The 26,378-nt window shown below is 47.2% G+C and overlaps 1 protein-coding gene across 2 annotated transcripts in view; it reads right to left on the bottom strand.

The window, feature by feature from the left end:
* LOC138204233 (cadherin-20-like) overlaps positions 1-26,378 on the bottom strand; it is a 62,244-nt gene that overhangs the window by 16,696 nt on the left and 19,170 nt on the right. The window contains exons 1-2 of one of the 2 annotated variants that reach the window (XM_069159354.1): positions 6,511-7,514; positions 806-1,096 (exon numbers count right to left, since the gene is read on the bottom strand). In XM_069159354.1, the coding sequence (XP_069015455.1) occupies positions 806-1,027 (222 nt within the window). In that variant the 5' untranslated portion in view covers positions 1,028-1,096; positions 6,511-7,514. Of the gene's footprint in view, positions 1-805; positions 1,097-6,510; positions 7,515-26,378 lie in introns of those variants that run through there. The other variant, XM_069159353.1, reaches the window with a different exon arrangement.

Genomic DNA, 26,378 nt, shown 5'->3' with positions numbered 1-26,378 from the left:
TGGAAAACAAATCGTGAAAGAATCCTGATCTCGGTTCCAACAAAAAATCGTGAGATTAATTTTTTCCACAATCGTGCAGCTCTGCTTGCGATGCATGTTTCCATGGTAACCTGGTAACAACGTCACGTCAGCGAATGCAGCTGATTAAATGTCAAAAAGGAGCCTGCTCGCTTTTCCAATCAATTCATGGAGGTCAGCGTTTTGGCAGGTTTTTTTTTTTTTTTTTTTTTTTTTTTTTCAATCTCAATCTCTTTCAGCTTTAACAAAAAGTCACATAATGGCAATTTTGATCTGGGTTTTTTTTTTTTTTTTTTTTTTTGCAAGATTGTTGTCTTGTCTGCCGATGATGACTGAAATTACAACTATTGATCAAATGTTCAATTGGCTTTAGCGGCCGAGCGATCGTAGCGCTCCTTTGTGCGATGCAGATGTGCCGTCCACTTCTGTGGAGCGGCAGACCGAGTGAAGTCGATTAAGTCCATCGCTGCCGTCTGGCTCTGGTTCAAAGTGGATTGAAGAGCGTCCGTCTCAGTGTGGATATAAATTGGGATTTCTTTTTTTCTTTCCCAGTCATTGAAGCTCGCCTCCTCCCACCCGTGATCTTCTCTTCTGCATTCGGGCCTTTTTAGTCTGCGCTGTTTGAAAGTTGGGAGTTCAACGCCGACGCACCTTTTCACATCAGCTCGCACCAAAGTGGAAAAAGGTCACGAGGAGAACCTCGCTCACCCGACCGGGCAGGACACCTGCGACCTCTCTGCGTTTCTCCGGGTGACACCTCCACCTGTGTGCCGGTAACCGTACTGACCTTCCCGATGTACAGCGGTTCCAGCCCGGTGTACTCCTCCAGGACGAAGAACTGGTTCCACACCCAGCCTCGTTTCACCCGCCGCGGCGGCGCCGCCGAGCTCCTCGCGTTCTCCTCCTCCGCCGGCTGACCGGCGAGGCCGTGAGGCAGAAGGGTCAACATGGCGACGGCCACGGGGAGCAGGACGCCGGCGACTGCCGGGAGGTGCGGTCGGCCTCCCATCGCGAAAGCGCAGATCTGAAAAGACTTTGCGGCTTATTTCCCGGTTTCCGTGTGTCTTCTGTCTGCGACCTGGAAGAAGAGAAAGAAAAGAGAACAGATGAGTCTCAGCCGTCGTCTTTTTTTTTGTCCACCATGGCTCCATTGGAGACGTCTGGAGGACACGCTCCCGTCTCTCGTCTCCCGCCTCCAGATTAGCCCTCGACTACTGAGCTATAATGAGCCGGTGTGAGCTGAATGACAGGGTTCCTCTTGTACTGTAGATTAAGGTCACGAAGACGTAACGTGAAAAGAGAAGAACATGTGGGGACAATGTGCACGTCCTCGTCCGGCTGTTTAATAAGCAGCTCGGTTTCCACACTGTAAAAAATGTGGTGGAAAAAATACTCGTAAGGCTGCCGGTGATATGTCTTATTATGGGGTGATTATTATCGATACTTTGGAAGTTGATAAAAGCTTGCACCAGAAATTTAAGTGAAACGGAAAGTACATGCGCCGTATTTTTTGGAAGAGAAAACCGAAATAATAAAACGACAACGAGCTCCTTTTCCCCGTCCAGCTCGGGCCGATCGGGGCACTTCACATCACCAAAGCAAAAGAAAAGCCAACCCGGGCCATGTTTTCCTTCCTTCCTTCCTTCCTTCCTTCCTTCCTTCCTTCCTTCCTTCCTCATCTTCCTGTCATGAGGAGAGGTGAGCTTCTTCACACCTCCTGTAAAAGGCCCAGAGGGTGTGATGTTCTGAGATTGCAGTGTTTCTGTGAACACCCTGACTCAGCTTTACTCACCGAGTTCTCCAGGCTCCCTTCAGCGCTGCACACCGCTCATTACAAGTGCACTATGTGGTTTTATGGTTTGTTTTTTTCAGGTTGCCACAGTGCCGCCTGGATGTTGGATTTCATGCCTCTAAATACCATCTCCCCTTCTTATTTAAAAAAAAACAACCAAAAAACCGGGAATCTTTAAGATCAGCGAGGTCAATTCTGAGATGTTTGTGCAGGAGATGCTTTTTAGGGTATCGATCGGAGCTGATCGATATCTCTTCACATGCGGTGCACCTACGCTGCCTCCCACTTTCACTTTCACTCTCTCCATCTGCATCTTGTTTTTTTTTTAATGTATTAGTAGGACGGATGCATCCGCCGGCTCTCGCTGCATTAATGAGCTTTCGGTTAAAATGGATGGATTTATGGTCAGAAAGAGGAAAAGAAACGCAAAGAGGCTGTTAGCAGGGGGCGGGGGGAGGGAGGGTGAGTGGGGGTGGTGGTGGTGGTGGTGGTGGTGGTGGTGGTGGGGGGGGGGGGTTTCCAGTGGAAGAAAGAGAGACTGTTTGACTCGCGGGTTTGACTCCATTATGTTTCTGTAAGAGAGAGTACATTGTGCTGCCGCAGACTCTCTGAATCACTAAACTCAGTTAATCATTGTTGAAGAGGCACAAAAGGCAGGCGAAGGGTGGGGGGGCGTGGCCGCATTGTCAACGGGAGGCGGGGCCGTGTGTGTGTGTGTGTGTGTGTGTGTGTGTGTGTGTGTGTGTGTGTGAGGGCCGCTTTGGCAGCATGGCTGACACTTGACCTCGCTGCTCCCCTCTTTTCTGCCCATTCAAGCCATTATGAAGTCAAATTAGCTCCCCCTGCTCTCGGCTACGCCCCCCCACCCCCACCCCCTCCCTCAGAGGTCACCCGGGCGTTTTTTTTTGCTCCATTTTGTCGTGCCTAATGAGGTGACACGCTACGTAATTGTGCTGGCAAAACACTTTCACACATCTTTCTTCTGCTAATCTGAGGGCATTTCGCTTGTTTAAGGAAGCAGCAGCTGCCACACGGGGCTAGAGGGGGGGTGGGGTGGGGGGGGGGGTGATGATGAAGGGATGAAGGGGATGAGGAGGGCGGAGGAGCAAATCATATGAAAAAGCTTTGCCCAGACTTAAGGCATCGAGGTATTTTCCCACCGGGCTTGAAAACATTCCTCCTAGTTGGAAAACAAATCTTCCTTTTTTGTGTTCGAAAATAAAAATAATAACAATTCACAGTTGTTAGCTCTGAAAAATGGCTAAAGTGGTGCGGAAACATCCAATTTGTCCGATGTTTGTTTTGAAATGCGAGAAACACCCCTGAAAGGGAAAAAAGCTCTCTGTCTGAAAAGGGAGGTGGAAAGTGAGTGGCAGCGGAGGAGATGGTGATAGTCGGGAGGGGGGGGGGGGGGGGGAATCGAAAATGATGGACCATATTGTTGTATCATTGTCCACCTGCTGCTCCATTAACTGCGGCGTGACAACAACAAGACTGTATCAAACCGAGTGTTTTCCTTCCAGTGGAGACGAGAGCAAAAACAAACAGGAAGTGGCGACCGACGGCAAAAAAATCTGACCGACCGTTCAGATTAAAGCGCCGCCGCCGCCGCTCGGAAAACAACCACAACCCTCAGAAACCAGCTTTATTCCAGTATGACAGAAACCTCAAGTGTTTTGAGAGTGAAATGGAAAGACGAGAGAAGTTGGCGCGAGGTCACTTCAGGGTCTGCAGACGTGTTTGTACTGATGTCGGGAGAAGAGCTGCTTTCACAGGAAAACGTGTGAAAGGGAAAAAAAAACACCATTAAATACACGAAACGAGCGTCCGCTCGACCCGTCCGTCAGCTTCCTCGCTGCGCCCTCAATCTGGACTTCAAATTCAGAAAACCTCAAACTGATCCTTCGCTTGTTCAACAGAAGTACTGTGGTTGTGTCGGTACCAAAAAAATACGTTTCCAACCAAATATTTAAGCAAAAAAAAACCAACAACCCAGAAACTGCAGAAAAGTACGATCAAAGTTTGAACTGCAATTGTTTTGCAAACCAACAAATTTTTCGACTGCAAATGCACAAATTTGCGTTTTGCTTTCGCTTCTCGGGTGCAAAGATTTGCAGCTTTTCTTTTCCCTGTTTGGAGTTTTCACCGTCGGTCGGACGAAACAAACCACTTTGAAGATATTTAAGGTTTTTTTTTTTGGTCATTTTTCATCATTATTTTACAGCCAAAGTGTTTAATAGACATAAATGAGGACAGAAAACCTCAGAAACATTTTCTCCTCTTCATCGAGCGAGGTGACGAAGGGCCGGCTGTGTGTGTGTGTGTGTGTGTGTGTGTGTGTGTGTGTGGGGTGCAGTATTAAGTGTTGATTTCACAGTGTCCATGTCGGCGCTGCACTCACCTCGGCTCTGAAAGGAGCCTCCCGGACTGTGAAGAAAAGCTCCTTTAAGAACTGGGTGGATCCATGAAAACAGGCTCCTCCCACCCCGGCGGGGCCAAACGTCACGGCCAATTTGTTAACCACGATTGATTCTGCACGGTGGCGGTGAGGCTCTCTGCGTATCTCTGACCCAGGCGGGCGAGAGGCCGCAGCCATGCACTTTTTTTTGGGGGGGGGGGGGGGGGGGGGGGGGGTGCAGAAGCCCCGGCATGAGAAAAGTGTCTCTGAATAAGCCGAGCACAATAAGCCGAGCGGCTGCCGGTTGTGAAATGCAGAAGGGCTTTCCGAATCTGAAATTTTCGCTTCCCCGGGTTGAGAGCCGAGCGTGACGAGGCCACATTCCTCCAACCGAGCGCCGTGTTTTTTTTCACCTCTATTTCTGAATGCTAATGTTTACTTACTTATTTACACGTAATTAAATTGAGACTCTGCCACTGTGCTAACTTTTAATAAGCGGGCCTCTCTGGCGGTATGGCCTCTGGGGTGTTGTGTTGTATGTGTGTGGATGAAATGACCAGGTCTCATGGTGGTTGTTTTTTTTTTTTAAGTAAAGGGGGGGGTTGTAGCTTCGAGCGCCTCAGCTGGCTCACAGGGCGAGATGGCAGCGTTCAAAGGCAGCGCGGCGGCTCGGGGAGGTGTCTGTTCTGGACCAACTCTCTCAAGATCACACGGTTGTTTGTGTGTGAGCTCAGAGCAGAGTGTGTGTGTGTGTGTGTGTGTGTGTGTGTGTGTGTGTGTGTGGTTGCTACCCTCTACTCGTCCTCGTTCCTCTAACCCCGGCGCCCCCCCCCCCCCCCAGGACAGAGATGCTGTGCACCGGGCCGGCTTTGAACCTGCCTCTCTAATTGTGGGGAGCCTCGGCCCCGTGCAGCCGCCTTGACGGGCGCCTCGATGGGCACCCCCCCCCCTCCTCCCCCCCCTCCCCGCGGCTCATTTACTGTAAGGTGTTTTTAATTCCCCCTCCCCTCCCTCCCTCCCTCTCCTCCCTCCCGCTCTCTATCTCGCCTGTGAGCTTCTGAAGTTCTGCTCTGCTCCTCCTGTTTCTGCACTTTACAACCAAAATAATTCACTCCTTCCTCCTTTCATCCCGTTTTCTGCTCGTGTCTTCTTCTTCAACATCTGCACATCACTCAAACTTATTTTTCACTTTTTTTCTCACCGACTCCTTCGTCTCCCCCCCCCCCCCCCCCTTCTCCTCCCCCTTTTCTCCTCCCCCCGACGCACATTTAGCTCATTCATCAGTCGGCGGAGGCCATAAAAAAAAAAAGAAAAAAGAAAAAAAAGGAGCCTTGTCATTTATGGAGAAATTAAATCACACAAACTGGCATTCATCCCAGCCGCTGGTGCATGGAGGTGATGTCACCGTGCATGAGCGTCATCTGGAAAAGTTTGCAATCAGTGTCACAAATTAAGCGGCGGCGTCTCGGGGACGGATCCTTTCAAATTAATATCGTGCCTGTAATCTCCTTTGAATTCAGTCTGGGAGGAGAGTGACTGCCCCCCTCCCCCACTGCCCCCCGCCCCCCCCATGTTATAGACCGATCCCTGCACTGGAAATGTCATTAAAGATGTCTGAACCGCGGACGCCATCACAGAAGGAAAAACAAAACCCCTGAAAGGTGTTGTTAACACGGAGGCCGGCGAATAACGCTCCGACAATCCTTCGCCGCCCGCAGACTGATCATGACAAGAAAGGTCCGTCGGCCCTACGGAGACGGTGACGTCTTCATAGGCGCTATGCTTCGAGACAGAAAGTCCTCATCTGGAGAAACCAGAACTTTGGCTCGGGCTGCCGAATGAGGTCTGAATGCCAAACGGAGGTCCGTAAAGAGCAGAGAAGCATTCCTCTCCTCCAGCACGCTGCGTTTGAAGTAGTGACAGTGCAGACGTGCCGAGAATCAGAGCCTCGCTTTGAGTCACACAAAGTTTTCCAATGTGCTCCCTCCCTTCCTCCCTCCCTCCCTCCCTCCAAATATTCACCGTGACCTACTTTTGACAACCAGATGCGTTTGTTCCTGTAAACATTGCTTATCAATTAATGCAAAAAAAAGAGAAAAGGAAGCAGGATCGATCGCGTGCAGCGACGCCGCTCCCACCTCGTGTCTTATTCATCAGCTGCTCAGTTCCTCCCCAGACGGCCTGAAATCATCCGCTCTCTGTTCCCTGTTTACAGCTTCAAAGTATTATTGCCATTTCTTACTGCCGCTGTTCAAAACGTGACCGGTGAAAGTCACCAAAAAATAAAAAATCCATGCCTTACCTTTTTTTTTCAACTTTATTCCTCCTTCTCAGCTCTTCTTCTGGGGGGAAAAGAAAACCGCTGTTTTTTTATTCTTCTCTTATTTCTTTGTTCTTCTTCTCCCTGCACGCTTGCTAAATTTTCCCTTGTAAAAAAAAAAAAAAAAAAAAGTTGAGAGCGGCTGCTGCCTGCAGTGCATCACTTTCCTTAAAGTCACCTTGAGTCCACGCTCACCGGCCTCTTTGTAAAGTTTCCCCTCACTCTCTTCATCTGGATAGAAATCCTCTTCCTGGTGCAGCTCTCCGCCTCTCGGGGGGCTGTCGGCACACTCCGGTCCCGGGTGCTGCCTCCCTGGGGGGACCCAATCAGACTAAAGGACCAATTGTCCCTCTCTTTACAATCACTGGGACCACCTCCCTCTGGCTCCGGCTGGATTCCAGCAATCTGCAACCTCCGGCATGGGGAAGGAGCAGTGGAGGAGTGTGTGTGTGTGTGTGTGTGTGTGTGTGTGTGTGTGTGTGTGTGTGTGTGTGTGTGTGTGTGTGTGTGTGTGTGTGAAGGGGGGAGGGGGGTTGAAATTACAGCAAGAAATCAGGAAAGCCGAGTGTGAAGGAATGAGAAGAGACACGAGGCAGTGGATGGTGAGGAGTGGAGGGCAACCCCATTTCATCCCGGGGTATTTGCAAGTGAATAAAGTGACCAGTGGTGGTGGTGGTGTTGGGGGAGGGAGGGAGGAGGATGGGGGGGACTCAGGAGTGTGTGACGGCTTTCCAGGAAGTGCAGGATCACCAGCCAGCGAAGTAGAAAAAGGATAAAGTGAAGGCGAACCTGCCGCTGATGCATTTTAACGAGCTGGTGTCGTACACGGCCGGATCTGCGGAGGGATTTATGGATGAAGCTTTAAACTGCATTATATTCCGCCGCTCGCCCGGTCAGAGTCAAAAGCAATTAGTTTTCCAAATTGGCAAAAACAAAAAAAAAGATCCCGAAAAATGTGCCGCACGCACACACGAGGAGCGCGGCGGGAGATCGGTCGCGGTCACGGACATCCGATCCCCGTTTAGCGCCGAGCGAGCAGAAACAGCAGCGTTTCATTTAAGCAATCGTGGAATTAATGCAGCAACAAAAAAAAGAGGGTTTTTCATATTGTCTCCTCAGGAGAAAGTGAAAATCATATTGGAGAAGTACTCAAGCATGTTTAAACAGAAATGATAATATATTACAGAGAGCGTTGAAAGCTGCTGCCTGGGTTCTTTTTTTCCGTCCCGTTACGCAGTCTGAACTCTTTTCTGTTTTATATTTACGCTCAAAACAAAGTGACGGAGCTTCAGACAAAATCACAAGTTTCTGCACAGTTTGTGGCCTCGCTGGGACGACTTTGCTCTTTTTTTTTTTTTCCTCTTCCACTCGACAGCCCTTTGGCTCTCCTTAATCTTCCTGACAGAGTAATTTGGTGTGTTGTACAGCTCCAAAAATACAGATGAAGGCTGTTGTCACCCGGCGAGCCAGATGGTCAAAAGGTTGTACTCCTCCATCGGCTCAATATGTTTTCTTTTTTTTTCCCCCTTTCCTTCTCCCACTCCGTCCCTTTCAATATGTCTTCTTTCTCATTTGGCAGGTCATTCTTCTTCACCCCTCCCTCCCGCCCACCTCCCCTCCCTGCCGCCCTCCCCGTCGTCTTTGTCCTTTCTGAAGACCTGACTGGTTAGCGCCTCGGCCAATCTGTTAGCGAATGCTTGACTGGATCTCCCGAGGATAAAAAAGAAAAAGAAGGTGGGGGTCCCTCTTTGTCGGGGCGGGCCGGGGACCCGGTGCCATTCAGGCCCGTTGAACGGCACCTTCCATCACTGTGGCAGAGCAGGGGACAATAATTGGCAGAACAAATTGAACCTACAGGACTTATGGAAGGAGCTTCTGTCTGTTAAAGCTGTTATTGGTGGCGGATGTCCCCTCGGGGCCCCTCACAAAAGGCCCCCGATGCACCGTAGAAATAGATTGGATACAGCCGTGTTCTGGACTTTGGTTCGGTCGTAATATGTGGGATGTTATCGGGACACGGTAACATCGGATCGAGTACGCCTCCTTTTTGTTTTTCTTGAGGTTGTGGGTTTGTAAAGACCGTGACTTGTACCTTTGAGCACGACGTGCAACAAACTGTCGAGCTTTGTCGCCAGGAAAGCAGATTTCACGGCTGTTGGACGGTTGTTAGAGGTTCTTTATTATCGCTCCGTTAATCCGTCTTGAACTTTCATCTTTGGTGTCCACCTGCTTTAATGTCGTACATGTAGGCAATTAGCAAGTATACACCACCCAGCTCAATAAGGCGTCCTGATGTAGGAAAATAAGAGTCAACAGGAAGTCAAATTTTCCACAATGTAAGCAAAAACTCAAACCGCGAACATGAGTATTTTTATTCTCTTTTTATTGATGATTATTGCTTTACTTGGTCAGTTTAGTTCATAAAACCAACAATTTAGTCCGACAAACACTAGAAAACCCAAAGATTCAGTTCATAATGATTTAAAACAAAGTCATACATTGATGTTTACTGCTCACATAGTGAAAGGGCTAAAAAAAAAAAAAAAGTCTATTAGCTTCCTGCTATGCTCCAGTGACTTACGTCCGACTTCACATTAGTGTTTCCCCGCCCACACTTCCTGCTTCACCCGCAAACTTTACGATCCGACAACAGTTTTGTCGATATCTTTTTTTTAATGGTGGTCTGTCGTGAAGCTGCTTTTAGGCTCCGTGGGAAGTTTTTGGGTTGCAATACCTCGAGTGACCACTGGGCCACTAAATAAAGAGATATTTGGCTCCGCATGTAACTCTCCTAATACAACCATGTTTATCCCAGTAAAATACTTTTAGTGGGTTTAGTGTTCCTGTTGGTTTCAAGAGCACAGCGCCCCCTACTGAAGATACACTGGAAATCCATGGCACCAAATTCAGCTCGACTAAAAAAAAAAAAAAAAAGAAAAGCCTCGGACTGACTTGAAGACATTTCAAAGGTCTGGCACCAGAGAAAGCAGCGAGGCTTTCACTTCATAAACACTCCTGACCTGCTCCCACAAGATGGAAAGTTAAATAAGCTGCCTGATAATGCTGCGCATCCAATAGGCAATTAAAAATAACGACAACACTTATAGGGTCCAGACGACTTGATGAAAAACAGCCGACCGGGGGAAGGTAATACCCACCGCTTCTTTACCCTCGCTTATCATGTAGAAGCCTTCAGACGGAATAACCTAAACAGAAGTCAGCCGGTCTCGGGCGGCGTATCACTTTGCCACCACAACCACCACTAGGGGAAAGCATGAAAGAGGGTTAGGTTTCAGAAGAGCAAGATGAGAGAGCTCCGGAGAGAGGGAGCAAAGCCTCCATGTCATCTAAGATAAGAGGAGCAGCTCTCTTCCCTTCTGCCCGAGATTAAAAATGGCATGGAGCAGAACAAGCCCGAGTACAAAGAGCTCTTCTGTGTCTTTGGGGGTGCGCAGTCAAGCCTTTTCATGTCTGATGTTTGGCTACGGGGGTCGAAACAAAGGGAAAATTAGACGGGGGGGAAGTCGTCGTGTCTTTGTTGAGGGGAGACACACACGTGAAGGAGGATTTACTTTTTTTGTATACTCAAAGCCAAGTTGCGATGACCTTTACAGTAATTGGCGGGGAAGATAAAAAAAAGAAAAAGAAGAAGAGGTTTTGGCCTTAATTGTGAGACATCAGAATTGTCACGGGGGGTCAGAAGAGTGAACCGTGACATTAAGTGCCCGCCTGGCTTCATCTCTGGCTTCCAGCTCTCGTCTCAAGACGAGCCGCGTCTTCCAGCATCTTTCCCGGATGACCTTTTCACCGTTTTCCCCTTCTGTTGTTGTGTCTTTGCGTCGCCGTTGCGCCGCCTCGGCAGGGTATCGACTTTCACTCCGGAGTGTTAAACTTTGCCAACCGGCGTGCAGCTTGTTGCCGGGCCGCCGCTGCGACGCGAGGCGGCGTTCTGTTTGGGATAAAAGGCTCCCCGGGCCGTTTGATGCGGCGCTCCGGCGGGGATCGGCAGCGACTCGGCCTTGATGAGCTGACAGGAAGCCGAGGAGACGTCGGGGGGGCCTCGAAGCAGCGGGGACCAAGAAAACCTCAGGAACGCCGTGTCTCGCTCTTAATATTTACCCCCCCCTCCTCCCCCCATGCTCTGTCATTCCTCATAACCTCTAAACTCTCCCCGCTGCATCCCTGTGACCCGATCTGATTGGGCGACAGGGGAGGAGGGGGGGGTGAAAGACCAGAGTAACCCGTTTGAAGTACAAAATTTAAGGACGAGCGCCCAAACGTCGAGGCTGATGCAAGCGACAAACACAAAAATGCACGCAGAACATGAAAAGTCTAAATTATGAATGTACGCCGTCTGCAATGTTATCCCCGCTTAATTATTTACACGCAGCCAAAAAAAAGAAAAAGAAATGGGAGAAAGAATAAAGAAAAATCATGTTTCTCCAAATGAAAAACAACATCCCGTTCCACAGTATTTTAACTCAAACGCCGTGACAGCATTTTGGAACTTTTTTTTTTTTTTTTTTTTGTAAGCGTAGGAAATTATTTTTCTCCCCTTAAATGTATAAATATCTGCAGTTCAGCAGGGCTCATGCTAGGAGGTGAGTCGGCTCATATCAGCAGGTTTGACTGAGTCGAAGTCACATCCCGGAGTCAATAGAATAAGAATTAGGGAGAGTGTGTTGCGCTCCATTACATGTTTGGTATGCGGGGGGTGTAGGCGCAGGCCGCCGCCGCCAACCACAAACAAACACACACGGGATAAATGTCTCCTTTGTTGGTCTCTGTGTGTTTGTAGTTCCACACTGATTCAGTGATCAGAGGAAGAAATAGTTCAACCAGGGATTTGAACACCTCCGGCCACCCCCCTCCCCCTCCCACCCCCCGACCCCCCTCCACCTCTTCTCTCCGCTTCCCACCTCCAAACGAATCACAGCGAAAGAAAAAACAAAACAAAAAACAGCGGTTCTTTTCAAAGCTACGCAAGTTTTTTTTTTCTTTTTTTCTTCTTCTTCTTTCAGCTAAATAAACAAGATAAAAACAAGGTCGCTGTATTTGTTCCGTCGTCATCACCTAAACAGTCCAAGTCTGTGCTCGACTCCTCGTTAATGACCGGCGCGCGAAAAAAACCCAATTAGGATTGTTCTGAAGTCCGCCTGGAGTCCAATCCCCGAAGTCTGTAATAGAATATTCAGTCAAATTGTGAGGTGGGTGGAGGGTATGATAGAGGGGGGAGGGGGGAGGGTATCATTTTCTCTGTCACCTGGCAACTAAAAGCTTCAAGGGGCCAATTCATCTCCAAAGCTTTTGGTTTCACAGAAAGCTTTGCTGTATTCTTGTAAACACGCCATGCGGAGGTCCGAGGTCGTGGACCGCGGCCGTGGACCCTTTTACCAGAGAACAGGACTTTTTCTTCAGCGCACTTAACAATTACGTTGAGGACGGACCGCGTCGGTGCTGCTGGGTAGAATTTAGAGAGCAGCAGGCGTCCCGACACGAGAGAACGCCAAGAAAGCATCAGTAATCACTTCTGACTCAAAGCCCAGTCGTTTCAGTTGGAGAAATTACATTCAATAAGTTGCTATTTTTGTTATTTTTGCTATTGTGTCCAAATTTTTGAAATTGCTGTTTTATAATTTCACATTTTTGCTTTCTTTAGTTTGGCTCGATGCAGACAAAGTGCTTCGTGCAAAATCGTGCTACTTTACTTTTACTTTAAACGAGACTCAGTGTGTACAGTCATGTTCGGTGTTTTGAGCTAAATTCTGACGATGCTAACGTATTGGCAGCATTTTACATTGATCTCTGGTAGCGTGCTAACTTTTGCTAATTGGTCCTAAACAAAGCACGAAGCACGGCTTCGGCTGATTTCAGCCGTTCCGCAGATATTTGGGCATAAACCAAATTACCGTATTGGACAATTCAAATTTTAACCTGTTGGTGGTGCTAGAGGGGAAATTCAAGGGATCACTGAAGTAGCAAGGATCCATCATCTGGGGAACATGAATGTCTTTACCTGCTTTAATGGTAATCCATTCAAAGGTATTTGAGACATTTTAGTCATAAAGATTCACCCAAATGAATCACTTCAAACCGTATATATGAACCCTATAGTGGTGCTAGATGGAAAAATCTGAAGATGACATGAAGTCATTTGGATCTATCCTCTAGGGAACATGAATGTCTGTACCGTATTTCACGGTTATCCTCCCAAAGTTTGTTTTTTTGACATTTCAACTTAAAAACATAAATGTCAACCTCATGCTAGCGTTTGAGGAGAGTTCAGGGGATCATCAAAGTCATTAGGATCTATCTTCTGGGAGACATGAATTGCTGTACCGGCATTCATGTTATTATATCATGAGATTTAAATCCCAGAGTCATCAGGTTTCACCCAAATGCATCACTTCAAACTGTCCATGCCAACTTTACAGTGGTGCTTGAGGGAAAAGTCGAAGGATAACCAAAGTCATTATGATCTATCCTGTGGGGAGCATGAACGTCTGCACTAAATTTCATGGTAATCCATTAAAAAGTTGAGAAAATTTACTTCAAACCATCACTTTCATTCTTGTGCTGGTGTTTCAAGAGAATTCACGGGCTCACCAAAGTCATGCGGCTCTATCCTCTGGGGAGCATGAATGTCTGCACCAAATTTAATGGTAAGCCATTCGAGAGTTTTGGAGACGTTTTACTTTAAGCTACAAACGTCAACCTCGCGCTGCTGTTTGACAAGAATTCAGGGGATCACGCAGCTCTTCATGATCCATTCTCTGAAGAACATGAATGTCTCCAAAGTTGCACTCAATCCGTCTGAAAGCGTAATATTTTCATTTCAAGAGCTGCTAGTGTGTCAAAAAAATCAAATCTGTTTTTACAAGGGCACATTCGCCGAGACCTTTTCCCTAATTCATTTGAGTTTTTAGGTTTGTAAATCTGCTGCTACAAAAGCTGCTGTATTCTTTCAATTCAAATGATTCTGCTATTTCAGTTTTACCTTTAAAAAAAATATAAATAAATAAAAAGTCACCATGGTGAAACTTTTGTATTAGGATTTACGCCTAAAGATGAATAAATAAGAATTTTATGCAATTGCAGGTCGTTTTTATTCCAACGCTCAAAGAAGCATATTGAAGTATGAACATTTGATCTCGTATCTTAACGAATGAGGAGTTTACTGTCGTGTTCCACGGAGTAGAGAAAACAGGAAAAGCGGGAGAACAGGATGAAACGAAAGGTTTTAGTGGCTGCTTGATTCCCAGTAAAAAGCTGGCACCTGTTCCTCTCGCTGATTTAATAATGTTCCTATTAACGCTGGGGTGGCAACCCAGGGGTTGGTGACAGACTGATCTGAAATCATCTCTCTCCGACTGCTCTAATGACTCCACCGCCGAGCTCGGCGAAGACGCTCGTCGGGCCGCCGCATCCGGAGGCGTCGCGGAAACGTCACCATCAGTTATTTCTTAAAGGAGAGTCGTTTTCTTTCCTGCTGGATAGACAGTCGTAGAAAAAAAACCAAGGAGAATTTTGATACCCCACCGATAGAGCTGACAAAAACCATCCCAGGAACGTGGAAACATTTGCTGTTGACGAACGTAAAAAGAAAGCGGGGCGAGTCTGGATTAATCGCCATCGCCTCTGCTCCTGAATGAGCTTCTGAAGATGTGACACTTCTGGGACTGATCTGGCCGTTATCCGCTCGAAAATTAGTTCACATTTCTTCCCCCCTATGCAGAAAAATGGGGATAATGTGACACCTCCACATTGAATTGACATCTACAAATTTAGTAGAGCTGCCGTATCCAGAAAGTCAGTGTGACATGGAATATTAGCAGCAGAGTATGATTTAGTGCCAGACTATTTTAAAGTTCATAGAAGGAAAAAGTGACCGAGTGCAGGATGTGAACCAGCAAACTTTCATAAACCGACTTCACAACAGTTAGATGTCATCACAGAAAGACTAATGTTACAGTTTGACCTCGAGATTCGTCCCAGTTCATCACAACTTTGGTCCAATTTTTGTGGCTTTGATTATCTTTTTTTTTTTTGCTTGATTTTGATTACTTGTGCCGACTGCGATCATTATTCATAATCATTAGAATAGTTTCCATTCATCTGTCTCCAAAACCAGATGGATGAAACTAATAGAAACGTCCTATTTAGTGGCATATTTGTTATTTTCCACCATTTAAGGTTCTTTTAATGACAAAATCCTGTTGCAACCCACTTTCCTCTGCACACGAGTGGAGAATTGGCGCCACCAACTGTTTTCCATTTGACTGACTGCATTTTAATGAGCTTCTATTGACTTCACATCGTGGATTTAAGTTGCAACACGGTGAATAAATGGCTCTACTTCTTCATTATTATTTTTAAGATTAGTTGTGGCATAAAATGAACAGAAAAATACAATTAAATTTGTTGATCTGTCAACTCTAAAAACTTGAGATTATTCCGACTATAAATGAAAAACGTTGGCGGTTTGTTTAAGGGCACTTTAGCACTTAAAACATTTTTTACTGAGTATACAAACAAGGATGATGAGATTATTTTAAACTGTAAGTACCCTGAAACCGCTCTCATCAATGTCAGCGGGTTCCTTCATGTTGGCAATTGCATCCTAATTGAAAAAAAGATGAAGGTTCACGTTATCAACTAAAAAAATGTTCTTTAATATGTAACACATCACCTGAAATATGCATGTTCAACACGGGAGGTCATTAAAAACTGTTTTTTTTATCCTCGCATGACGTTGAATTCTTAACGTTGCTGATAAAATTATTACTGTGATATTTTAAAAATGATGTGACGTGCACGAAGGTAAATCTTTTCACTGAAGAGTTTGTAACCTGTCAGAAAATATCCTGTTGTTTAATAACTGCTGTGAAGGATGCGGTCGTTCAGTAACATTCAATTAATTTTTACAAATCTCAAATGAACTCCTGGACAACGATGATAAGAGACAATGAAAACTACTGTTGAAGCCAAGTTGTCTGGTACCAAAATGATAAAAATGCAAGTTATTCCCCCCCCAAAAAAATGCGATTGCGAGCCGAGCCTTTTGTGAGTTACCTCGCCGCGCTCTGCCCACCGAGCTTTAACTAAATCAATGAGATTATTTCTGCCTCCTGAGCAGCGCCGTCCTTTAGAAATATTTGTTGCGAACACTCTCGAATCACGCTCGCAGGTTCAATTCCCTCTCCGGCCGGCCTCGCGTCCATCAACAGCCACGTGCGCTGTCAAAGCGTCCTTGAACGAGACGCCAAATCCCGACCTGCACAGTCATGCGATATAAATCACCGTGAGCTGCGAAGGATTTCATTATCTTCATCCCCGATAATATGAAGCTTAATACAAAAGAACAACACCGAAGCCGCGGCGCCGTCAAAGTGGCAGAGGAGGAGTTTTCTTTTCTTCTTTGAGCCGAGTGGATGTGAGGACAGCCGAACCTCAGCTGGCGGGCTTCGGTCCGGCGGCGCGGCGGCGCGGCGGCGCGGCGGTCTAAGCTTCGTGACGTGATGCGAGTCGACGTGCCGGCGGAGACGAGAGCAGAAACAATCGACAGAGCTTTTGTTGCATCTTTAATTACGGGCCTTGTGTTTGTCGTGTTCAGACGAGCGACCTCGGGGAGCGGCGGCGCTCTCCGTCTGATCCGCTCTCGTCGCTGCTGAAGTGAAAAGGCCTGACCTCCCGTCTCCCCGGAAACAAGATGGCGGGATGGAGGGCGAGTTGCTGGTTGTTACAGCGCGTATTCTGCAGCTCGTGATCTAAGCGAGCGCGTCCGCACCTGCATGAAAACCTGGGAAGTGAGGCGCCCCCCCTGTCCCCCCTCTCTCCCTCTCTCTCCCCCTCCTCCACCCTCCTCCTCCACCGTAGTGAGCACAGATACACGCCTGGCAGGTACAGGTGTGTGAACCGCGCGCCGCCGCCAGTAGGATCAGAGGCTGTCAAAGGAAATGATCCACAGATAATACGCAGCTGTCCGACCGTATTACCTGCAGCGGGGGAGCTTCAGCTGCATGTCTGCTGCTGCTGCATGTCTGCTGCTGCTGCATGTCTGCTGCTGCTGCATGTCTGCTGCTGCTGCATGTCTGCTGCTGCTGCATGTCTGCTGCTGCTGCATGTCTGCTGCTGCTGCATGTCTGCTGCTGCTGCATGTCTGCTGCTGCTGCATGTCTGCTGCTGCTGCATGTCTGCTGCTGCTGCATGTCTGCTGCTGCTGCATGTCTGCTGCTGCTGCATGTCTGCTGCAGTATTGTATGGTATCGGGGCGCTGGTGGCTGGAATGTCAATTACATTTCTGTAGCCCAATATTACAAATTAAAAAAATAGCCTTAAGGTTGTTTTTTTTCCTATTAGAGTCCAAAATGGACGTTCGAAGTGGCTAATTTTGACGTTAACTCTGTGTCAGGCTTTTATAAGAATTTATGTTAAAAACTCAGGTCAACGTTAGCGTGAGCCATCGAGCGCCGGTAGCCTCATTAATCAGAAATAGAATAGATTTAAATGAACCACATCTGGATTATTGTGTTTTATTTTACTACCCTACGTGCCTCTTGCCCCTCGGGGGACAAATGAAGTGTTTTTAATTAAATATGAGAAGGAAGAAAGTTTCCCCACATCCCCTTTTAAATGCTGCAAAAACTCTCCGTCCAGATTCGTTTAGCTTCGTTAGCTTCCAAACGATTGCAATCAACATGTTCAAACAAAGCAGGAGGACGCAGGAGTGAAAACTCTTGGAAGTGTCTGCTTCTTTTCCCCGTCACCACGTTAATCCACCTCTTTTCTTTCCTCGTTTTTTCTTTTCCGCCTCACCCTCCCGACCGCCGGATCCCGTTACGTCGCCTTTTCACCGAGCCCGCATTGGAAACCGGCCACGTACAAAAGGAGCTCGGTGGGACGTCGTAACCCTCCGTCAGGCTCTCATCCTCCGTCAGCCTCTCGCCCTCCGTCAGCCTCTCGACCTCCGTCAGGCTCTCATCCTCCGTCAGGCTCTCATCCTCCGTCAGACTCTCACCCTCCGTCAGGCTCTCATCCTCCGTCAGGCTCTCACCCTCCGTCAGGCTCTCACCCTCCGTCAGCCTCTCACCCTCCGTCAGGCTCTCATCCTCCGTCAGGCTCTCATCCTCCGTCAGGCTCTCACCCTCCGTCAGACTCTCTCCTCCGTCAGGCTCTCACCCTCCGTCAGCCTCTCACCCTCCGTCAGGCTCTCACCCTCCGTCAGACTCTCACCCTCACCCTCCGTCAGCCTCTCACCCTCCGTCAGACTCTCACCCTCCGTCAGACTCTCACCCTCACCCTCCGTCAGCCTCTCGCCCTCCGTCAGACTCTCATCCTCCGTCAGGCTCTCGCCCTCCGTCAGACTCTCTCCTCCGTCAGCCTCTCGCCCTCCGTCAGCCTCTCGCCCTCCGTCAGGCTCTCGCCCTCCGTCAGGCTCTCGCCCTCCGTCAGGCTCTCGCCCTCCGTCAGACTCTCCTCCGTCAGGCTCTCGCCCTCCGTCAGGCTCTCGCCCTCCGTCAGACTCTCTCCTCCGTCAGGCTCTCACCCTCCGTCAGGCTCTCGCCCTCCGTCAGGCTCTCGTCCTCCGTCAGGCTCTCACCCTCCGTCAGGCTCTCACCCTCCGTCAGGCTCTCGTCCTCCGTCAGGCTCTCGCCCTCCGTCAGCCTCTCGTCCTCCGTCAGGCTCTCACCCTCCTGACGGAGCGACGAGGTGTCTGTGTGGAGATCTTATTCCAGGAGTTATGACCCATTCATAACGGCCCTGCGCTCCTCATGTGCTTCTCAGGTCGATCTCCTGCTGGCGGCGACAGATAAGTGCGTTTCTGCCTTTGAGCGTGGGGAACCACATATTGAGCCTCGAGTCGGCGATGCGCTCTGGTTTCACCACAAGAGAAGGTTGAAGTTGTTTTTTTCAGGATAATTCTTACAAGAAGGGAGAAGGTTGCAACGGATTATCACTAATATACTCCGTGTGGACGGATTTTAAATGTTGTTCCTCTGCTGGTTTCAAACTCCGCCGCTGTAGCTGCTCACGCTTCCTGTGTGTATTGTTATCGTACGTCTACGTCGTACTGTCTGTGTAACGTGGTTCTACGATACATCAGAGGTACGAAAGGTTTCTGAGTAAAGTACGTGTTGGTTTCCGAGGAGCTTTCTCTTGGTTAGATGATTCGGCGCACCATCGTTCGAAAGTTTGAGAACATCGACGGCATCGGAAACAGAACAAACTTTGGTATTTCACGGGACTTTTCAACTCTAAATGAAAAACAAAAGAAGGCATCGCAGTGTCTCTGACATAACTCTAAAAAAGCTGCGAAAAGATTCAGCCGAAACTTTCACGGATGGAAGCTAAAGTGCAATACCACCAGTGGCCACTAGATAGTGGCTCCATTGACTCCCATTGAAATAAACTGTAATATATCTGTTGGAGCCTTTTTTATTTATACTTTTTTGGGGGATTTAATAGTAATTTTTCTCCCACACTGTTCTTCTGTGTTTGTTGTTCAGAAATTACACTAATAAAAAGCCTCACCGGATGGTTATGTAGTATTTCGTTAAGTTTGTAACTGCGATACGTTGCCGTCTAGCACAGTGTAGCTAAAGTTGCTAATGGTGGCCCGGTTGGTGTTTACTGGTGTTAGTTTCAGTCTCAGATAGTGGTTCTGTTTGTCCGTCGCCCCACCTTCAAAAGCACAACAAAACTCACAAGTCAATTTTCACTATTAATACCCAATAAGTACCTAAAAAAAGTGAACTTCAGAGAGTCAGAGAGAGAGTGACGGTCTCCAGGTCAAACCGGTCGTAGTCACCGATTTCACAAACCAGTTGAATATTAAACAGATGCCGGGGAGCCTCTGTTATAGCCAGAAGGCTGCCGATTTTGAGTCCAGCTGGTTAATTCTCAGTCGGGAGCCGCTGACAAACAACAACAACAACAACCACTTCAGCACTTTAACCGCTGTGTTTGGGGTTTCAGAGAATACATGTCATCAAAATGTCTCCCTTTTACATTTATTGCTGCTCGTAGAAATTTAACTTACAAGGTCTTCAAAGCCAACGGTCTCATCATATGTGAAGGAAAAACGCAAACTAAATGATGACATCATCGAAAAGCCACAAACGCAGAAAGAAACCCGGCAGAGTAGCAGAGGAGGGCCGGAGAGCGTCGGCACAGATTCGATCCAGCGTCAAAGGATGTAACGGATAAATGAAAAACAAGAGACGACAATAACACCCGCAGCTTTTGAATTTTCAGCTTAAAGGTGATTGGATATTTTTTTAATTCGCTGGTTTTAGTCTAATCTAATGTGGGCTCTGAGAGTAATAAGCAATTACCGCGTGTTTATCCCCACAACTCAGAGAGAACTAATCTGCGCTCAACAGCCAGGGCCAAAAATAATGAAATTAATTATGAGCATTAAGGGACTATGCAACTGCCAGAGAAAGGTAGAAATGTAATTATCCACATTGAGACAGAAACCTCTGTGTTTCCTTTCTGCTCCCCGTCTCATTGTATGTGTCTCTTTTTTAACTATTATCCTCCTCCCCCTCCTCCCCCCTCCTCCTCTTCCTCCTCCTTCTTGCAAGTGTTTTTCTTGATGAGCAAATTTCACTCCCTGGTGCGCGAAAATAAGGGGAACAAGAGCCTGTGTTTCCACTTTAGAAAAACAACACATCCATATCATAATTTAAATGACTTCTACAGCACATTTAAAGGTGGTGCGACCCCGCCTCGAGTCCATTTGTTTTCATAATACGCTAAAAAAACACAGCTTCAGACCTAATACAGTTTTGATTGCAACTATTCATTATGATATCACCCCCAGTGGCAGATATTAAAACCCCTGTTTTTGGAAAACAAGATTATAAAACTGAACACAGACTAAATGACTTGCTTGTAATGGGATTATCACGTGCAGTCGAGTGGAGTGGAGAGCAAAGCCGTCGACAATCAGGTCGCATATTTTAGTTTGCACAAGTTTTAGAATCGTATACGAGTTGGCTGATTTACGTTTTAATCATTTGTGACGTTAAATCAATTCATAAAAGACGCAGTTAAATTTGTATGAGATTTTTCCTTTTTCATCCGATCGTTCAGTCATGTTTTGTTTTGATACTCGGCTCTTAAATCAAAGTAAAACACTCCAGAGTTTCCTTCAACTGAACAAACAAACAGAAGCCCGACAGCAATAAAACCAGGAATGAAACGTTTCTGAAAGAAAATTCTTGATTATCCAGACTGTATTTTTCAAATGTGGCAATTTAGTATTTTTTGCTTTGCAAGCTTGTTTCAGCGAACCACAAGTTGCCTGTTAAAAAAAAAGCAGTGACAAGACATCAATTTAGCTTTTGTGTCCATGTGATGATATAAATCCAATACTCCCATAATATTGTTTTCGGTCAGTAACTGCAACATTTTACAGCTTTATTTTTATCAGCTCATTACAACAAAGATGAATATAAATTAAATAATTATAAATATTAAATATTTAAATATGAATATTTACCGCTACGAGGGACGCCCCTTCACGAGCACATCGCTGATATAAAAACGCAGCGTTATCTTAAAGCTGCTCTCTCGTTTGAGACAATATGCGGCAGGAAAATAATCTGTTTGCAATTGTTATTAAAATGTCTTTAAATCATTGTAGCTAATGTGTTAGCACGCTCACCTAGCAGACGTGTGTCTGCTCGGTTTCTTTCTGCATATATCCTGTTTTGTTCTGTTCTGCCTTCTGAGAAAAGAAAACGTCACTCGGTAGCTGCTCCTCTTTTTTTTTTTTTTTGAAGCAGAAAGTCGGCGGTCGTCCGTCGTTCGGCAGCTACGACGCCGCAGGAAGGAACAACAACAACAAAAGGAAGCTCTGCTGCTGAAAGCCTGAATTATCTGAGTTCACAGGCTGCCGGCAAACCTTTCAAACTTTGTGTGGTCATTTGATTCTATTGTTCACAAGAAATATGCCCTAATTACATTAATATCGATTCGTGGAGCTGAGATCAAAAGGACGCTGAGATTTACAGCTGCTCCATCACAGAGACGGCGGGACTTTAAAAAGCCTCATCGACCGAGTTTCCAGCTGACGTACGGTCTAATGAAAGCTACGAGCCATTTATGTAGTTTTTTATAAAGCAAACCAGCCGACTGACTTGTTTTGGTTCGCCAGAGTTTTTTTTGTTTGTTTTTTAGGTCTCGTTAACAGCAGCCTGTTGTTGTTGTTGTTGTTTTTTTTGTCTCCAGAGGTAACATCTCCTCCGACGTGGTCAGGTAACACCGCAGAGGACTGTGTTACCAGCCGAATCCCCCCGGTAGCGTAGTGGGGGCTCGGTTGTCATGGGAGACAGGATGTAAGCGGCCTTGTATTACAGCAGGCGGCGATTGTGTTGAAACATGACTCTTGCCTTCGGCGGGCTATTGTTCTCGTTCCTCATCACACCTTGCTCCGGCGGGAGGCGATCGCCTTCGGGGAAGGGGGGGGGTGGAGAGGAGGTGAGGCGGAGAGGGGTGGGGTGGGGGGTGTCGGTTCTCAGGGATACACTTCCTGAAAATGAACAGCTACCATCTACTCTACCCCACTCACAAGACTTTATACCTGCTCGCTCACTTCATCACTCTCCTCTGATCTCTCCACACATCTCGTCTACCCTCCAGGCCCGTCGGGATCTTCACAGACAAACAACTAATTTACCCGCCTCATATTTCACACCGAAGTCTGACAAGAAACGAAATCTGATGCCTCGTACGCACCGCTCTCCCTCCCAGCCCGGTTTTCTTCTGTCTCTCTTTTTTTTGTTGTTGTTGTTGTTGTTTTGTTTGGAGGAGATGTGGCGCGGTGGAGTCATCGCGGCCTACTTGACCCTAAGGAGCGAGAGGGTGAGGTGGGCGGAGGGGATGGGTGGAGGGGGGTGGGGGTGGTGGAGTTAATGGCCTCTCAGACAGACGATGGCGCTGTGTGTATACACTCATTCCTTTTTTATATCTCACCTCCTGCTCATTCATCATTTCTGCAGGTCGTACGTGTTTAATGACGTGAAGGTGTCTCGGCAGCGTTTCAAATAGAGATCCCTCTTTTTTCTTTGTGTGTGTGTGTGTGTGTGTGTGTGTGTGTGTGTGTGTGTGTGTGTGTGTGTGTGTGTGTGTGTGTGTGTGTGTGTTTAATGGCGAGGGGCTGCATTGTTTAAACCGCACAGAAAATCAGATGCAAGCTTGTTATTGGAGTGCTGGATAAAAAAAAATAAAAAATAAAAAATAAAAGACGGAGTGGGGGGGGGGGCCTTTGAAAGAAACTGAGTGCAGTTTCCCATTAACTTGCTGTGTGAATGCTTCCCCGCAGCAGGGGAAGCTTTACTCTCTGAGGATGTGGAGGGGTGGGGGGGGGGGGGGGGGGTGGACTGAGTGGGTGATTGAATTAATTATGTTTTATCACCTTTTAGCTGATTGAAGTCTACCTTACTGCCTTCAGACAGCTTGTGTTTGTGTCTTCGCCCGCCGTGCCAAATGGATGGAGGGCCTGTCGCCCGATGCAGATGCTGTCGGAGACTTGGACTTTCAGATCGGAGCTCCGAAGCTGATGTCAGTTTGGTGTCTCTGCTGCTTTTGTGTTGTTTTTTTTGTGTTTTTTTTTTGGTCTCCCGTTCTTTTCTTTTTTTTCTTTCTCAGTAATTCATCTGCATCAAAAAAAAAAAAGAAAAAAAAAAAAAAGAGTCCCTGCTGTTCATTACTCATGCGATGATTTGTGGGAACAATTTCAGGTTTTCTAAAGCGCCATGTGTCTGTCAGGTGAGCTGGTATTGTCAACAGAATTTAATGTCTGTCATTACCCAGAAATACTGTAGCGAACCAACACTTTATCTAACAAATACCTTTTCTGATTTATTTATTCATTTTTTTCTCCTATACATTTTCAGAAAATGCTAGGGTATGTCACAACACTGGAAATGTGGTGGTCGATACCGAGTTCAACATCAAAAGATAGATTAATATATTTTAACATAAATTATTTTTATTTAAAAAGTTATGAGCAGCCAGGAGCATTTTCTGTTTTGTTCTGGTGGCCAAACTTTGGTACTGCAACTTTCCACGTTCACCACAGAGATGCTCATCGGCCCTGAAAGTATATTTTTCCTGCTCACAATTATTGGAAAAAGAAGCATCTTGTAAAACCGTCGATCAATTTTTCTGAGCAACCTGCAAAATGACTCTTTATATCATTTTTTGATAATTGGAAAATCCTATTCATGAGCGCAGGGAGCTAACAGGAAGTGAAAAATGTTAAATATGAAGAGTGGAAACTTCTTCTCCGTGACTTCAGGTCTGGTCTCTGAGCTGCTGAGAGAAGTTTTAGAATTCATCTACATCTCTTGACGATCTCATTGGAAAACTAAATATCTTCACACACACCTCGCGGCGAATGTTTTTTTTCTTTGCTGTACTCGCCGCCACCGTCCCACATTATTTATCGCCCAACAGCTACAGAATGTACCGAAACATTCAGTTCCTACGGTTTCATAGAAAAAAAACTAGAACTGGAATATTTTCCCGTTGCATGAAGGTTCGATCTTGACCTTCCTTCACCTTTTCTAAGCCTTTTGAAAACTCCGCCTAAAAAATATAACGCTGGTAAGAGGGACTTTGAATGAGGTCATGTCAGCTATATATATATATATATATATTTTACATTTTTATTTAACCTCATTGTGACGGCCTCCTCGAGGTTAGAAATAATACGAGGAACAATATATCAATCAAATCTTCATCATCTGGAGCGTAAATCACCATCCGGTGGTCTCCTGCTTCGCTTCCTTTCCACATTCATCAACGTGACGAGCCTCCGTCGGTCTTCTCCGCACGCGGCCAGCGATGAACACGTGTCGAGACGGCGGGAGACGCTCGGACGCGTCGATGCCATCGATCCGCTGACGGATCATCACGCCCGGGGAGGGATTACACGTGGCGCACGATTGTGGACAATTAGCTAAAAACAGGCAGGCGGCTGATCTAAAATAACAACCTGCCGGGAGATGGAGGAGGAAGAGGAGGAGGAGGAGGAGGAGGAGGAAGAGGAGAAGGAGGAGAAAGAAAATGTGATGAGGGAGACGGAGAGAGAGGAAGTTAGTAGATGTATCGGGTGCAGTGGAGGGTGATGGAGGGGGTGGGGTGGGGTGGGGTGGGGGGGCACCCTCGTAGCTGACATATCCTTAACTCAGGATGACGCATCCCAGCTCCCAAACAACTGATTTCCTCCGTGCGCCTTGTCAGCTGCTCTGCATGCTAATGTTTGACATATTGGTTCCTGGAAGATATTGTTTACAAAAAGACAAAAAAAAAAAAAAAAAAAGAATCTCCCCGAGCCGGTTCGTGCAAACATTTGGAGATCATCTCCGTCTTTTGCATGCAGCTCGTAAGGTTTGCCCCGTTTGATGCGGCTCGCTGCACTTAAGCAAATAGCAGCTTTTATGCGTCGCGCTGGTTCTGAACCATTTAACAGACGAGCGTCGGGTCAAAGTCGTTGAAGTCACATCTGAAGCCAGAGAAGAAAAAAACCAAACAACATCTCTGAAGTGATACGAGCATTTGATGACAGCTGAGTTAATCTGCATGAGAGGAAGCAGCCGCCGTGCGCCGCTGAAAGGTCACGAGATGCAGCTGAAAGTATACGTGCCCCTTTTGAAAAACAATTCAGCTTCCCGGAAACAGAAAAAAGTGCCGAACTGAACGCGTGCAAAATCACCAAGCAACACTTTACTCACTTGTAGCTACTAAATAAGCAGTAATCAAGATTTAAAATTCAGGATATTATTCATTTCAACTCTTAAGTGAATCTGCTTTCCTCGTTTGGACGGATTCCATCTGGAACCCGAAAAAAGAAATCACAACTGTCATATGTTTGATTCACATTTTGCAAAATCCTGAAGCGGGCGACCGACATTTCTCTCAGGGAGGAAAAAAAAACAAAACATAAAATTGCCAACGACAGACGTCTTCCTGCCGGAGGAAAACATCGGCTTCAGGCGGTTACCGCGGAGATGCTCCTGTTTTCTGCTCAACTGTTCACTGAAGTTTTTCACACACGCTTGTCACCGCTGCGTAAAAGTCACCCGCCCCCCCGAGGATGTTCTCCGCTCGGATTATTTGCCGCCGCACCTTCAGCGTCGGCACTCATAATCACAGCGAGGCGAGCCCTCCCAGGTATTATTACCACGGTGACATTTGCCAATAGAAGGGCAGGCAATCACAATAGATGTTTCCATCGCAGTAAAGAGGATTTATAGCAGCTCTCATGGAAGTGATGATCCGGGAGAGAGGGCGTGTTAGTGAAGGAGGGGTAATGGCACTTGATGCGTGTGCACGGCTCCTCTCCGAGCCGGCGTGGAGGGCCTTGACTGGCTCACAACCACCCCCCTCCTCCCTCTCCCCCCCCCTCTTCCCACCTCGGACGACCGGGCCTCCCGGCCTTCGCCGACTCCATCTTCCCTCAGATAAACGCCGCTATAAATAAAAAGAACACGAAGCCCAATCACCTCTCTGTTTAAAGAGACGTGCCACCTTCCCACACGCGGCGGTGTTTGTTTGATCCGATGTTCCCGGTTCGGTTCTGGACGTCTGCTGCCTGATTGCTGCTGTGTTGGTCGGGGAGACGGAGGCCAGGCTGTGGGTGGCATTTTGGCCATTTGAGTGTTTTTCAGCGCTGTAGACCAGATGGCCGTCAACCTCGTGTTGATCTTGGAGCGTGATCTTGCCAAACCCCCCCTCCCCCTCCCCCTCCGGCCTCCCCCTCCCTCCCCCCAGTGGAATAAGAAGAATCGAGATGTTGAACATGCTCCCCGCCCCGAGCTCCTGGCTCCGCCGTGCCA

Source organism: Embiotoca jacksoni, unplaced genomic scaffold (genome assembly GCF_022577435.1).
Source record: "Embiotoca jacksoni isolate LCO1_2020_lvr unplaced genomic scaffold, fEmbJac1.0.p SCAF_25, whole genome shotgun sequence".
Lineage (NCBI taxonomy): Eukaryota > Metazoa > Chordata > Actinopteri > Embiotocidae > Embiotoca > Embiotoca jacksoni.
Note: the sequence above shows the minus strand (reverse complement) of the source record. Positions and strands in the feature narration are given on the sequence as shown.